Source organism: Trichomycterus rosablanca, chromosome 9 (assembly GCF_030014385.1).
Source record: "Trichomycterus rosablanca isolate fTriRos1 chromosome 9, fTriRos1.hap1, whole genome shotgun sequence".
Classification (NCBI taxonomy): domain Eukaryota; kingdom Metazoa; phylum Chordata; class Actinopteri; order Siluriformes; family Trichomycteridae; genus Trichomycterus; species Trichomycterus rosablanca.
In genome coordinates this window covers 21,789,965-21,803,553 of record NC_085996.1, presented here as the reverse complement: position 1 = coordinate 21,803,553, position 13,589 = coordinate 21,789,965, and the positions used below count along the sequence as shown (strand labels likewise).

At 42.6% G+C, this 13,589-nt stretch overlaps 1 protein-coding gene across 1 annotated transcript in view; it reads right to left on the bottom strand.

Annotated features, from left to right (window-relative positions):
• The window catches only part of kifap3a (kinesin-associated protein 3a), a 52,571-nt gene that overhangs the window by 30,854 nt on the left and 8,128 nt on the right, over window positions 1-13,589 (bottom strand). Inside the window, exons 6-10 of the mRNA XM_063001258.1 lie at window positions 12,738-12,837; window positions 11,382-11,506; window positions 8,935-9,033; window positions 8,672-8,850; window positions 5,147-5,309 (exon numbers count right to left, since the gene is read on the bottom strand). Coding sequence (XP_062857328.1) covers window positions 5,147-5,309; window positions 8,672-8,850; window positions 8,935-9,033; window positions 11,382-11,506; window positions 12,738-12,837 — 666 coding nt within the window. The remainder of the gene's footprint in view (window positions 1-5,146; window positions 5,310-8,671; window positions 8,851-8,934; window positions 9,034-11,381; window positions 11,507-12,737; window positions 12,838-13,589) is intronic.

The window sequence follows — 13,589 nt, the reverse complement described above, 5'->3', positions numbered from 1 at the left end:
GAGGGATAAAAAAAATCTAATATTCTAATAAAATTAAGATAAATAAACAGACAAATACATTGTTTTTGTTTACTTGGCACACACACAATGTCCCAAAAACCCAGTACAGACTTGAATATTCATAGTGCCTTATTTAAAGAAGTGCACACACACACACTAAGAGCAAGGGTCAGCACCGAAGCCTCCAGCTTAATCAATGTGTGTGACATGGGGAAAGGAGAGAGAGAGAGAGGGGTGTGGAAAAAGCGAAAGTGAGGGAGGGGACCGGTCGGAGCCGGCCACAGACCCTTCAGGCTAGGTTATCTCAGCCTATTAAAGCCAGATGTGCTCTCCAAGACCCCAGAAAGAAAAGAACTCCTCTATTTAATTGGCAAAAAGGAGGAAGCATAAATTTTACTGCCATTAATAACTTCAAGCCATGCTTCTCTACCCTGCCAGCAAGAGCGACTGGCCTGCACATGTGCTTCTCATTAGCAAAACACACACACACACAGAGTAGTGCTGCACTCGGCAGGTAGGGAAAAACATAACGGTGAATCCTTTACAAGGACTGTGCAGCTCGGCCGCTATAAAAATGTTCAAAACGCTACTGGAGCCCTCGGAGGGAAGAGAACGGCATTGTTAGAAACTAATTATGCTGGGGCATTTAGTAGGAGGGCAGCAGAGCCCACAGTTCAATTACAAACCACCCAGCGTCCATGAAAGTAAAGAGAGCAGGCATACAGGCGTCAGCTCCTGTCCTGGTCTTTTGCAGGGGATTACCACATGGTCAGCCTTCCCAAATATCAACAGTAAATAGCTGCTGTAAACACACTTCAAAGCAGGGAACTCCTCAGAAAGTTGATGGGCGCGACAAAAGAAGAATGATGTAAAGGTCAAGTCAGCCTAAACGACCCACCCCAGTGTGTTTATTCTTTTATTTATTAGGATTTTAACATCATGTTTTACACTTTGGTTACATTCATGACAGAAACGGTAGTTACTGATTACACAAGATTCATCAGTACACAAGTTTAGTGTAAAACACAGTCATGGACAATTTTGTATCTCCAATTCATCTCACTTGCATGTCTTTGGACTGTGGGAGGAAACCGGATCTCCTGGAGGAAACCCACACAGACACGGGGAGAACATGCAAACCACACACAGACAGGACCTAGACCACCCCACCTTGGGATCAAACCCAGGATCTTCTTGCTGTAAAGGCGACAGTGCTACACACTGAGCCACCTTGCTGGACCAGTGTTTTGGAAAGACACTGGACCCACTACCACCCTGATCAGGAAAAAATCAATAGGAATATCTAATAAACATGTAGATTTTTGGTGCTGGATTGTTCAGTTTTGAATGAGCGCTTATAGCCATTGTATACGTCTTCCATTTATCCTATACAGATATGAATTAACAAAACTCTCTTTGATTGGCTGATGCATTGTTACATTACTGTAAACATTTAGGGGGAACCAAATCTACCAGAATTTGAAGGGGGAAACATTCTAAAACACGGGTGTCAAACTCATTTTCACAGAGGGCCACATCTGCATTATGGTGGCCCTCAAAGGGTTGATTGTGACGTATCCTGCTGTGATTGCAGTCAGCCTTTTAAGTCTTGGACAATTTGTTGTTTTTCTTTAAGGCAAAATTCTGTGTTTGGTGTCAAAATGCCAAATTTATACTGTATATTTATAATGTATATCTACATTTATATTGTACTCCTTTACCACAGACAAGGCCTCATAACACAAGAGACGTACCGGTTTTTCTTCTTGAAGCACAAACTTGTATTAACTTTCCCATCTTTCATTAAATTACCTTCTGTTCTTGTACATTTTGGGATTATTTGTAAATATTTCTCAACATCACTTTTTAGAAAACCGCCTCAGTAAAACGCTGATGTGTCATTTAGTGGCAGGATGCGGTCACTTTGCGGGTCACAAAATCGGCATGCATTGTGGGAGATGCAGTTTATGTATGATTTTACAGTGTATTTTAAGACAATCATACATCTTTTAAGCTCTTGCGGGCCACATAAAATAACGTAGTGGGCCGGATAATAAATAAATAAGCAGACTATAAGGCCAAGGTAAAGTATGTTGACCTTAAATATGCAGACTCTAAGGCAGAGGTACAGTATGTTGATCTGCTCAATAGTGATGTATCACTGCAGTCAAATGGTGAGTTGCCAAGTGCTCTTATCCCCTCACTGGATTGTGCTGGCTTGATAAAGACACACTGCACAACATAAGAGTCCTCTGAAGTGCTGATGTGAAGGTACAGCACGGGCTCTGGTTAAGTCCCTTTCACAGCCCAGAGATAGGAGGCTGATCCTTGCTTTCATCTTATCAACCGTGCCGTGACCCTGGGTTTGGACTTTTGGGATTTGCGGTCTTCTCACTCTTCCTGGCAAATTCAGCTGAGATAAGAGCTGACAAGCTAAGCAGATTCATCAGCCGAGTGCCAGACCCGCAATGCGCACACAGATATTCACACATGCACACACAACCCTTTCTGAAATTCAGACACAGTGCGTGTAGATTGATGAATGGTCCTTTGGCAACAGGAAACCACCCCCAGAGAGTTGTCTGAGCGTGTGAGTGGGGGCGTCCACGTATCTCTGCAAGTAGCCAACACTGGAGTCCTACGTGCTGGTAGAACAACATTTACTTTAAGAGTGAATGTGTTATTTGAAGGAGGAAATAATATTAATTAAGTGAGACGCATGGCAACCCCAAGAACCCTTTGAAAGTTACATAAGCGAGTACACCTGGATGTAGGTACCGGGCACCAATTACACTCCATATTTCATCTCAGGAGCTGTAAGAGTTAGTCAGTGTGAGGACTGCACTGGTTGATCTGATCGCTAGTGTACATTTATGATTGTGCTAGCTATAACACTATTGGACTGTTTACTACAATTGCACTTGATTTGTCTTTAAAGCATTTGAAGTGTGACTGAATAACCTAGCTGATATGAGGTCTTAGGAATCACTCGGGGTAAAGTGATTCCCAGTTGAGGACCATTTTTACCTTCTAGTTAAAGGTTGGAAATTCCAACTTCAAACCCTTTAGTCAAACTGACAGCAGATAATATCAATGAACACAATCAAGCCAGTATGGACACCAGATCATTAGACACAGTGACTCAGAAGTCCTATTAAAATCATAGGTGTGAATATAGACCTGGTCCTATTTTTAAAATGTTAAAACATGACTGCACAGATTTGTGTTGAACAGGGTTGAGGTCAGTGTTCTGTGCAGGTCAGTGAAGTTCTACCACACCAAACTGAACAAATCATTTCTTTAAGGATATTGGATAAGGCTTTGCTTGTTTAATCAGAAAAGGGACTTCCCCAAACTGTGTATACATTTTACAGCACACAGTTCTTTAGAAAGGCAGTGTATGCTGTAGAACTACTTTTTTAACTTCAGTAGAAATTAGGGCCCCCAGCACAATTCAACAACTGACATCCCTGCATCCCAGACCATGCTTCCTCCACCAGACTTTACAGATGGTACTATGAATTTAGGCTTGTAGAATTCTCCACATCTCGAATTTATCAGTCAGACTGTCGGGCATGATTAATTATTCCAGAGAATGTTTTTCCATTGCTCCAGAGTCCAATAAAGATCTGGGGCCTTTAGCACATACATTTGATCGCAGAGCAGTTGTACATCCAAAACTCATTTCCCAAAAAGTTGGGCCTTTTTCAAAAATAAGAATTTGTAACTTGTTCAGTTTTATGAACCTATATTTCACTGATAAAAGTAGAAAGAAATTAATTGCATTGTTTTGTGGCAAATCTATCTGTCTCACTCTCTGTCTATCTGTCTATCTATCTATCTATCTATCTATCTATCCATCCATCCATCCATCCATCCATCCATCCATCCATCCATCCATCCATCCATCCATCCATCCATCTATCTATCTGTCTGTCTGTCTGTCTATCTATCTAACTATCCATTTGTCAGTCTGTCTATCTATCCATCTATCTGTCTATCTGTTTGTCAGTCTGTCTGTCTATCTATCTCTCTGTCTGTCTGTCTGTCTTTCTACCTATCTGTCTGTCTATCTATCTATCTGTTTGTCAGTCTGTCTGTCTGTCTGTCTGTCTATCTTTCTTTTCTTCTACTGTTTTCATTTCACAATAACATTTTCAAGTGGCCTGTTAGAACAATAACAGGTGAAAATGTCCCTTTGAAAGTCTACAGCAAATAAACAATGCATGGCAGTATGCTTGAATTCATGCACCGGTTAGCAGCTAAACTCACTTATACTACATGGCCAAAAGTATGTGGACACATGTCCATTAACTTGTACATCATATTACAAACCCATAAGCATTAATATGGAGCTGTCCTATGCTACAGCCTCTATTATTTTGGAAAAGCTTTCTACAAGATTTTGGATTGTGTCAGTAGATATTTGTATCATTTTAGTCAAAACAACATTTGTAAGGTCAGGCACTGACGCTGGACAAGAAGGCCTGGCTCAATATCAACATTCCAACTCATTCCAGAAGTGTTCAGTAGGGTTGAGGTCAGGGTTCTGAGCTCGGTCAGTGGAATTCCTTTACACCGAAGTCATCAAACAATGTCTTAATGGACCTTGCTTTGTGCACAGGTTACACTAGATGGACAAAAGTACTGATACACCACTTAAATTTTTGTAGTTAATGCATTTGAACCACAACAATCGCTAACAAGTGCAATAAATTAATTCAATATAGGCAATCATATGCTTTCAAAAGTGCAGCAACAGTTTAGGGAATGTCCTTTTCTGTTCTAGAATGCCTCTGTGCACAAAGCAAGGTCTATAAAGACATAAAGCTTGGTTTAAAGAGCCCTGACCTCAGGCTCACTGAACAGCTTTGGAACGAACTGGAACATCAATTGAGGATTTCTTGACCAACATCAACGCCCAGCCATACAGATTCTCTTTTGACTAATTGGACACAAATTTCCACAGACATACTTTAAAGTCTTGTGAGAAGCCTTCTTAAAAGAGTGTATGTTGTTATAGCTAAAAAGATCACATAGAGGTCACTCTATTTTAATTCTGTTTGATTTGAAATGGGATGTCCAACAAGCTCATGATCAGGTGTCAAAAATGTGAAATGTACTGACACACAGTCGTATGACATACCTAACAGAGCGGTGAGTTTGGGCAGCAGGCCCACCTGCACCATCTTGCTGCGGAGGCCGGTGTCGAACGAGAGGTTAAGCAGAAGACGTAGAGTGACGTTCAGCAGATCCTCATCATCACAGGGGACCAACTTAGCCAGCTTCTCCACAGTGTCTGTCTCGGCCTGGAATACACACATGAACACAGTCAGAAAGAAGGACAATTTCATTACATTTTATCCAGGCCAAAGTTACAGAAGGTCCGATTTCATTGGAAAATAATGGGTGCAAAGGAATGCAGGAATGCATCATAGGTAAGGCTGTACGTAATTCACGACCATGAAAACCACGTGAAATGAGACGTTTCCTGCGTAATATGAAATTTGCTGTGTCATTCAAACTTTAAGGTGAGTGTTTAGCAATTTAACGTTTTTCATCCGTGTAGCATTCAGGTGCCTCATGTTTACTAGGTAATTTGCTCTATGAGGCGGTCCTAGTAATCCTACGGCAATTCAGTTAGCAATCGGTTAGTCAGAATGTCCAAGATGCCGAAGTCAAAAGCAGCTAAAAACACTCGGGTAACTGAGTTTAGAAAACTCCCAAACAATTCAATAAACGCAAAGGGGGGTGGGGGGTTTGGGGGGGGTAAAACCACGGACTTAAATGTATATATTTGGCTGGATGTTTTAGGTTTACATTCAACCATTAATGCCTGGTTCACACTACACGATTTTTGCCCTGATTTTTGCTCGGCGGCTGGTCGGCGCTTGATTTGCCGGCTCGGGAGCAACTCAGCGTTCACTCGGCGATCAAAACTCGGCTCTCAGTCTCTAAGTGTGAACTATCCAACAACTCGATCCGACCGGCTCGCCGACCGCTCAGCGACTGGATTGAGTTTTCTAGCACGTCAGACATCTGATCTCAGATGTGCGACTGGGAATGAGTGACATGTCGAACAGCCAATGAAAACGCAGGATACGGTGTGAGGGGAAACGCAGCAGGGAAGTGTAAACAGGTGCGACAGGGGCTTAATTAAGTGTAGTGTGTGACCCCCTATCACCGATCAGTCGTGTAGTGTGAATTACACACCGACTGAAGGACTCCCGAGTGCAAAAGATTCAGTCGTGTAGTGTGAACTGTACAGCGACCTGACGACTTGGAAAGTCGTGTAGTGTGAACTTGCCATAAGGTGAGCTAGCTGTGCTGTGTATTGTAGCTTCTATTTATCAGTCAATTTATGAGTGTTATTTAATGACTGGCACTTTTCTTTAAAAATCTGTGAAATCTGGCAACCAGGAGGCGCAGCGGGATATTCCGCTATAACATCAGAACTGAGATTCTGAACACCATGTTTCGAATATCGGCTCTGTTACCGGTCAGCTGGCACAATTGGCAGTGCCTGCAGCAGACGAAATTGGTCACTGAGTCTATGGTGTGGGAAAAGACCGGACTAGGTGGGTGGGGTCTCCAATGATGTTTAAGGACCCTGGTTAGAAGACCGAGGTGCCTGTGCAGAAGTGGATTAGCCACATGTGCGAATTCATCAAAGCACAGGAGACTGCGCACATGTCGGAGGGGGCGTGGAGCAGGCAAAATATATCCTCCTTGAATGCGATCGGGATCCCGAGCAGCGAAAGACTAATTGGCTAAATCGGGAACAAAGGGAGAAAATGCATAAATAAATAATAATAGTAAAATTATTTTTAAAAAACGTGAAATTAAGCACATTTTCCGGTGAATTTAGTAGGACCCTAATCATAGGATTTTGGCCACCCCCCCATTCCTTCAGAAATAACCAATCATGTCTGTATAAAAGCCCAGCCGGCCAATAGCACCGCCGAGATTTGGAGATGATGTAATAGACCACTGCACCACCACAGCACCCACGAAAGACAATAATAAAACTGTGTATTCATTGCGACTCATCAGTAACACCCTGCTTGTAAGCGTTCACTGAGGTCTAGTGATGTGGCCTTGACCCAGCTTGTTAACACATCTGTGGGCTACTGCAGCTGGAGCCGCAGTCACACAAACTGGGGGAAATCTGAGCCCTATTACAGACACTCAACCCTGCTTCCAAACCTAGCTTTCAATGCTAATGAGTGTTACTGCACTGATTTATTGCTGCCACGTTCAGGCCAAGTAACCAACAGCTGCCCTAAGACTTGCTACAATTAAGCTCCTCAGCTAACCATCATCAAATTTGCCTCTATCTACATATATAAAGCAGCTTTTAGCAATGGCTAAATATTTTCTTTACAGTTGCTGTGGGAATATAAGGCTGTAAGGGCAGTTAGTTCAATGAATAAGTTACTGGACTATTAATTGGTAGGGGTCACTAGTTCAAGACATACCACCAACAAGTTACCACTGTTGGGTTCCTGAGCATTCGGCATTAGCCATTAGTCTTTGTCAATTCTCTTTTAAAATTCCCACCCCACACTGGCGGAGGGCCACAGACTAGCACCCACCTCACAACACGTGTGAAGTCACAGGCTGCTCATGTACACCAGCCAGCAGTGAATAGTCAAAGAAAGCCATACTGCATATGGAGAGTCACACCATGCCTTATGTGCAACCTCCACCACAGCATTACTCCACCACACCACACTGATCAGCCATAACATTAAAACCACCTCCTTGTTTCTACACACACTGTCCACTTTATCAGCTCCACTTACCATATAGAAGCACTTCGTAGTTCTACAATTACTGCCTGTAGTCTATCTGTTTCTCTGCATGCTTTGTCAGCCCCCTTTCATGCTGTTCTTCAATGGTCAGGACTCTCCCAGGACCACCACAGAGCAGGTATTATTTAGGTGGTGGATCATTCTCAGCACTGCAGTGACAATGACATGGTGGTGGTGTGTTAGTGTGTGTTGTGCTGGTATGAGCAATGCTGATGGAGTTTTTAAACACCTCACAGTCACTGCTGGACTGAGAATAGTCCACCAACCAAAATACCCAGCCAACAGTGCCTCGTGGGCAGCATCCTGTGACCACTGATGAAGGTCTAGAAGATGACCAACTCAAACAGCAGCAATTGATGAGCGATCATCTCTGACATTACATCTACAAGGTGGACCAACTAGGTAGGAGTGTCTAATAGAGTCGACAGTGAGTGGACACGGTATTTAAAAACTCCTGCTGTGTTATATCCACTCATACCAGTACAACACACTAACACACCACCACCATGTCAGTGTCACTGCAGTGCTGAGAATGATCCAACACCCAAATAATACCTGCTCTGTAGTGGTCCTGTGGGGGTCCTGACCATTGAAGAACAGGGTGAGAGCAGGCTAAAACAGTATGTAGAGAAATAGATGGACTACAGTCAGTAATTGTAGAACTACAAAGTGCTTCTATATGGTAAGTGAAGCTGATAAAATTGACAGTGAGTGTAGAAACAAGTAGGTGGTTTTAATGTTGTTAAATTGCTTATTGGCTTGTTAAATTTCAGAAAGGTTTGGTCCAAATGTCCCCCCACCACCCAATTTTAAGTTCTCTAGTTGAGAACACTGACCCCACATCTTATTTTCTTTACCATATCATTTTTATTCTCCAGAAAGATGCTGAGTTTCTTCAGGAAGGACACAACGAGCACCAGGAGCTCCTGGCTCTCCCGATCCAGAGTCTTCACCAATAGATTCACTATATTTTTGTTCCTCATCTTCAGCTCTGTGCGTGTGTCCTCAGACAGGTTTAGCAGCAGATACAGAGCCACTATGAGAGAAAAGAAAACAATATCATTTCCTGACTAATTTTACCTGCTGAAATGAGACGCTAAGCAGGTGTCTGACACATTACCTCTAAGCAGCTGCTCCTGTTTGGTCAGCAAACCCTGGTACTTCTTCAGAGCTTTCTCATATTCCTTCTTTAGGGTCTGGTTCTCTGGGTCTTCCTCCTGTACAACCAGTCAAGGACTGAAACCTATTTTTTTTCTTCTAATCTACTGCCTACTGTTTTCTTCCAGCTTACAGTAAAACTGCATCCACACTAAAAGGCAACAAGCAATCATTTATCTTCCTTATAGAAGCACAACACAAGTCGAACTGCTAGCAGCAAAGGCAAGCATGTAGACAAAACTAAAAATAACAGGTATGTTTTAAAACACCTATTACTTACTTTAATGGTCAGTAGACCAATTGTGCTAATTCTAGATTATTATTTTGTACAGGAATCAGTGGGTTCAAATGCATCTGTATCTATGTCTGATTACATCTTCAATACTTCTGATAGGGAAGAATACATTTTGCCAAGGGAATTGGCAAAGTGAACCAGTGACATTAGGGTTTTTTGATAGCATGAAGAGCAAGATACTCAAGCCAGGAAAGTCATCATCATTCCCTAGACTGCCTTTTTTCTGCTACTAATACTCTTTTAATCATAGCCAAGTTTCTCTCTGTATGATACAGAAACAGTAATGTCATTGATTATTGGTTCCCAAAACAGTGCTGACCTTCTATTTGATTAAAAAAGAAATATGACTTTCCTTTTAACAATTTTTTTAAATACTTGTCATATATGAATACTCACATCATGTTTAAGCTTTAAAACGTAATTTTAATTATTAATAGTATTGGTATTTCAGCACCCAGCTGGCATAGCGGGATATTCCGCTAGCACACCAGCGCCGAGATTCTGGACTTCTCGGTTGGAAACTCGGCATTGGCACCGGTCGGCCGGGCGCCATCTGGTGCCATAATTGGCAGTGCCTGCAGCAGATACTAATTGGCCACCGTATCTGCAGGGTGGGGGCCGGACTATGTGGGAGGAAACCGGCGCACCCGGAGTAAATCCATGCAGACACGGGGAGAACATGCAAACTCCACACAGAAAGGACCCGGACCGCTCCACCTGGGGATCGAACCCAGGACCTTCTTGCTGTGAGGCAACAGTGCTACCCACTTAGCCACCGTGCCACCCATGGAATGGTGTAAACGACTGTGGAGCAGTGGAAACATGCTCTCTAGAGTTATGAATCACAGTTCTCTACCTGGCTGTTTGATGAACAAGTCTGGGTTTGGCAAATGCCAGGAGAACGTTACATGTCTGACTACATTGTGCCAAATGTAAAGTTTGGACGAGGAGGGATAACGCTATGAGGTTGTTTTTTTTAGGCATTGCCTAAGCCTAATGATTTCCAGTAAAGGGAAATCTTTTTTCTATTTTATTTATGCATTTTCTCCCAATTTTGCGTAGTCAAATTGTCTTCCGCTGCTGGGGGATCCCTGATTGCAGTTGAGGTGGGTATATTGCTGCTCTCGCCCCCTCCGACCCGCGTGCAGCCCTTTGCAGAACCCTTTTTCACCCATGCACAGGCGCCTCTCTATCTGCTAATCAGGGTCCTTACACAGCGTTTGAAGACCCCACCCACATAGTCCGGACATGCCGCCCTAACAGAACCATGTCTGGTGCAGGCACTGCCAATTATGTCCACTAGATGGCGCCCAGCCAACCAGCGGCAATGCCAAGTTTCAAACCGAGGAGTTTAGAAACTCCGCGCTGGTATGCTAGCAAAATATTCCGCTGCGCCACCTGGGCAACTGGGAAATTTTAACGCCTCAGCATACCAAGACATTTTGGACAATCGTATGCATCCAACTTTGTAGGAACAGTTTGGGAAAGGTCCTCTGTTCCAGCATGACTGCCTCAGTGCACAAAGCAAGGTCCATAATGGCATGGTTGTGTGAGTTTGGTGTGGACTAAACTTAACTGGCCTGCACAGAGCCCTGAAATCAACCCCAAACACATTTAGGATAAACTTGAATGTAGATTGACATAGCGAATCATGTCTGTATGTAGATGCTTGACCAGCCAGTAGAACCACTGGGGATTCAAACCCTGGTGCTAGTACACTTGTGCAATTTACAGCTGCACAATCCAAGTGCTCCTACTATCTTATTAATATAATAATAATAAGAAGAAGTATAAAAAAGACAAATAAGACAACATAAAAGAAGAGTATTTGAATTGTTTCTCTATTTAAACTTACTACTACTTAATATGGTAATAAAGTCTTCAAAAATCACAAAATGTTTAACAATAAGTCGACAGCACTGAATTACCTGGATTTCTGTATTCAGAAATAATATAATAACATTATTTATTTATTTCTCATCAATACCTGCTTTATTCTACTATAATTCTTCCAGCATTTCTCAGGTTTCATTCCTGCTCTGACCATTAACCCGACTTAACCACTTGACCTTTTCATGATTCCCCTCTTCTGACCAGCCACTCAGAAAGGATATCAGCCTTCTTCTTCTTCTGCAGTTCCTCCTGCCACAGGTCGTACCTCTTCAGCTCATGCTCGATGATGTTCATACACAGAGCGCCGATCTTGTAGAGGGTGATCAGGCCATGGAACTGGATGAAACTGGGAAAACAGCAGACACTTGTTTTGACTCACAGAGCTGGACTGAGTTTGGACACACCAAAACATAGCCTGAGTTAGTGCCCAAAGCCGTCACTCGACAGAGTATGATAGATGTAAACCGATTTGTTTTAACAGTCCAGCAGAGGAACAACGAAAGCAGGCAACGCCAAAAACAACTCCAGGTTTTCACAGCTGTCTAATAATTCCTCTACTATAACTGGACATGACAGTCGATGTTATTATTATTATTAGGGATGCATCAATACCATTTTTTCCCAACCGAGTACGAGTACAAGTACATGTATTTTTGTACTTGCCGATACCGATACCGATACCAATACCTATTTAGAATACCGTGAAAAAACACACGTGAGAAGTGACGGGGGGTTTAATGATACCACGTCCAAAAATGCACGTCAATAAGTAGCGAGAGATCAAAGTGTTTGTGCGCTGATGTGATGAAATCACAGTGAATTTGGCAACACGAATAGCATGGATTGTTCTGTAGTGAGTTGGAGGTTAATAAATATTTTTGCAATGTTGGTGTTTTGTTGTTATGTTTTGTAGAGAACGATCAGGTCAGAAATACTGTAAAACGTGTGTGTGCTGGTGTATTCTGATATAAACTATATTATCCCCCTGTCCCATTGGTTTACACTCCTCTCCTGCGTTTCCCCTCACACCGTATCCTGCGTTCTCATTGGCTGTTCGACATGTCACTCATTCCCAGTCGCACATCTGAGTTCAGATATCTGACATGCTAGAAAACTCGATCCGGTCAGCGAGCGCTCTGTGAGCCGGTCAGATCGAGTTGTTGGATAGTTCACACTTAGCGATCGAGAGCCGAGTTTTGATCGCTGAGCAAACGCCGAGTTGCTCCCAAGCCGGCAAATCTAGCGCCGACCAGTCGCCGAGCAAAAATCAGGGCAAAAATCGTGTAGTGTGAACCAGGCATAACGCAGCAACGTGCACTAGGCACACGGTATCGGATGTTTAGTATCGGAGCCTCATTTGCGAGTACGAGTACAAGTTAATGAGCGCGGTGTCGGGCAAATACCCGATACCAGTATCGGTACTCATGCATCTCTAATTATTATTAAGCAATTTTATTATTAAGCACTATTATTTTAATAAATGGAAACAAGTCTCTATTGTCACAGATCATAAAAACAATCAGAGTGGAGACAAAAACAAAAAAATATAGAGATGTAACATGTCATTTGTTTAATACCTGGAAAAACAGAAGAAGACGTAGATGATGGTGGTTGCCAGATCTACACTCTGTTTCCAGTCCTCCCTTAGTACTCGGGCCAGTGCTCCCAGTGCAGTCTCTGTGAAGAAGCAAACACGTCACAGCAATTAGCACTTATATCATTGCTTTCCGATAAAAAAAACACGTATCTCCAAAAACCCAACTTTTCAGGAAAAAGCAAAAACAGTGTAAACAAACCACAGATGGCGCAATTTAGATACAATTCAGCACAGAAATAAAAATAGTAATGAGATTTTTATTTCTGAGCAGATAGCTGTACATAGACTGTAGGTGTAGGTGTCATATGACCACCTTTTTTCTAGTGACTGATAACATTTGAGGAAGCATAACACAGTCTTTATGGCTACCTTTTTATTTGTGTGATCTCTGTGTGTTTTTTTGGTAGGTCTGCCTGTATAATCTTGCTTCTCTTGACATGCCAGTTATGGTCAGCAAAGGGGGAAAGAATAATTTTATGTGTCATTTTGATGTGCATATTTGAAAAGTCACCTGCACCTTGTTCAGCATTAATTCACTCCAAGTGGGAGTGTTTCAATCTATTACGGCTTCTCCCCTTCTGACTTGCCAGCTCATTTGTTTAGCAACCTGATTTTCTTTGAAACCAGGATAAAAGACTTGGTCTGGTCCAAGTCCAGCACACTTCTCTGGGAATCGCCCATTTTTGGCCCATTTCTGGAGCTGACCCCACCTGTAAATTCATGTTGGTTGATTAAGTTGGGATGCCACTCATGCTTTGCTATCTCTGTCTTGTTTTGTGGGTTTTTTGAAGGTCTTTTCCAAAGTGGAAACATTAAAAAAAGAACAGCAACT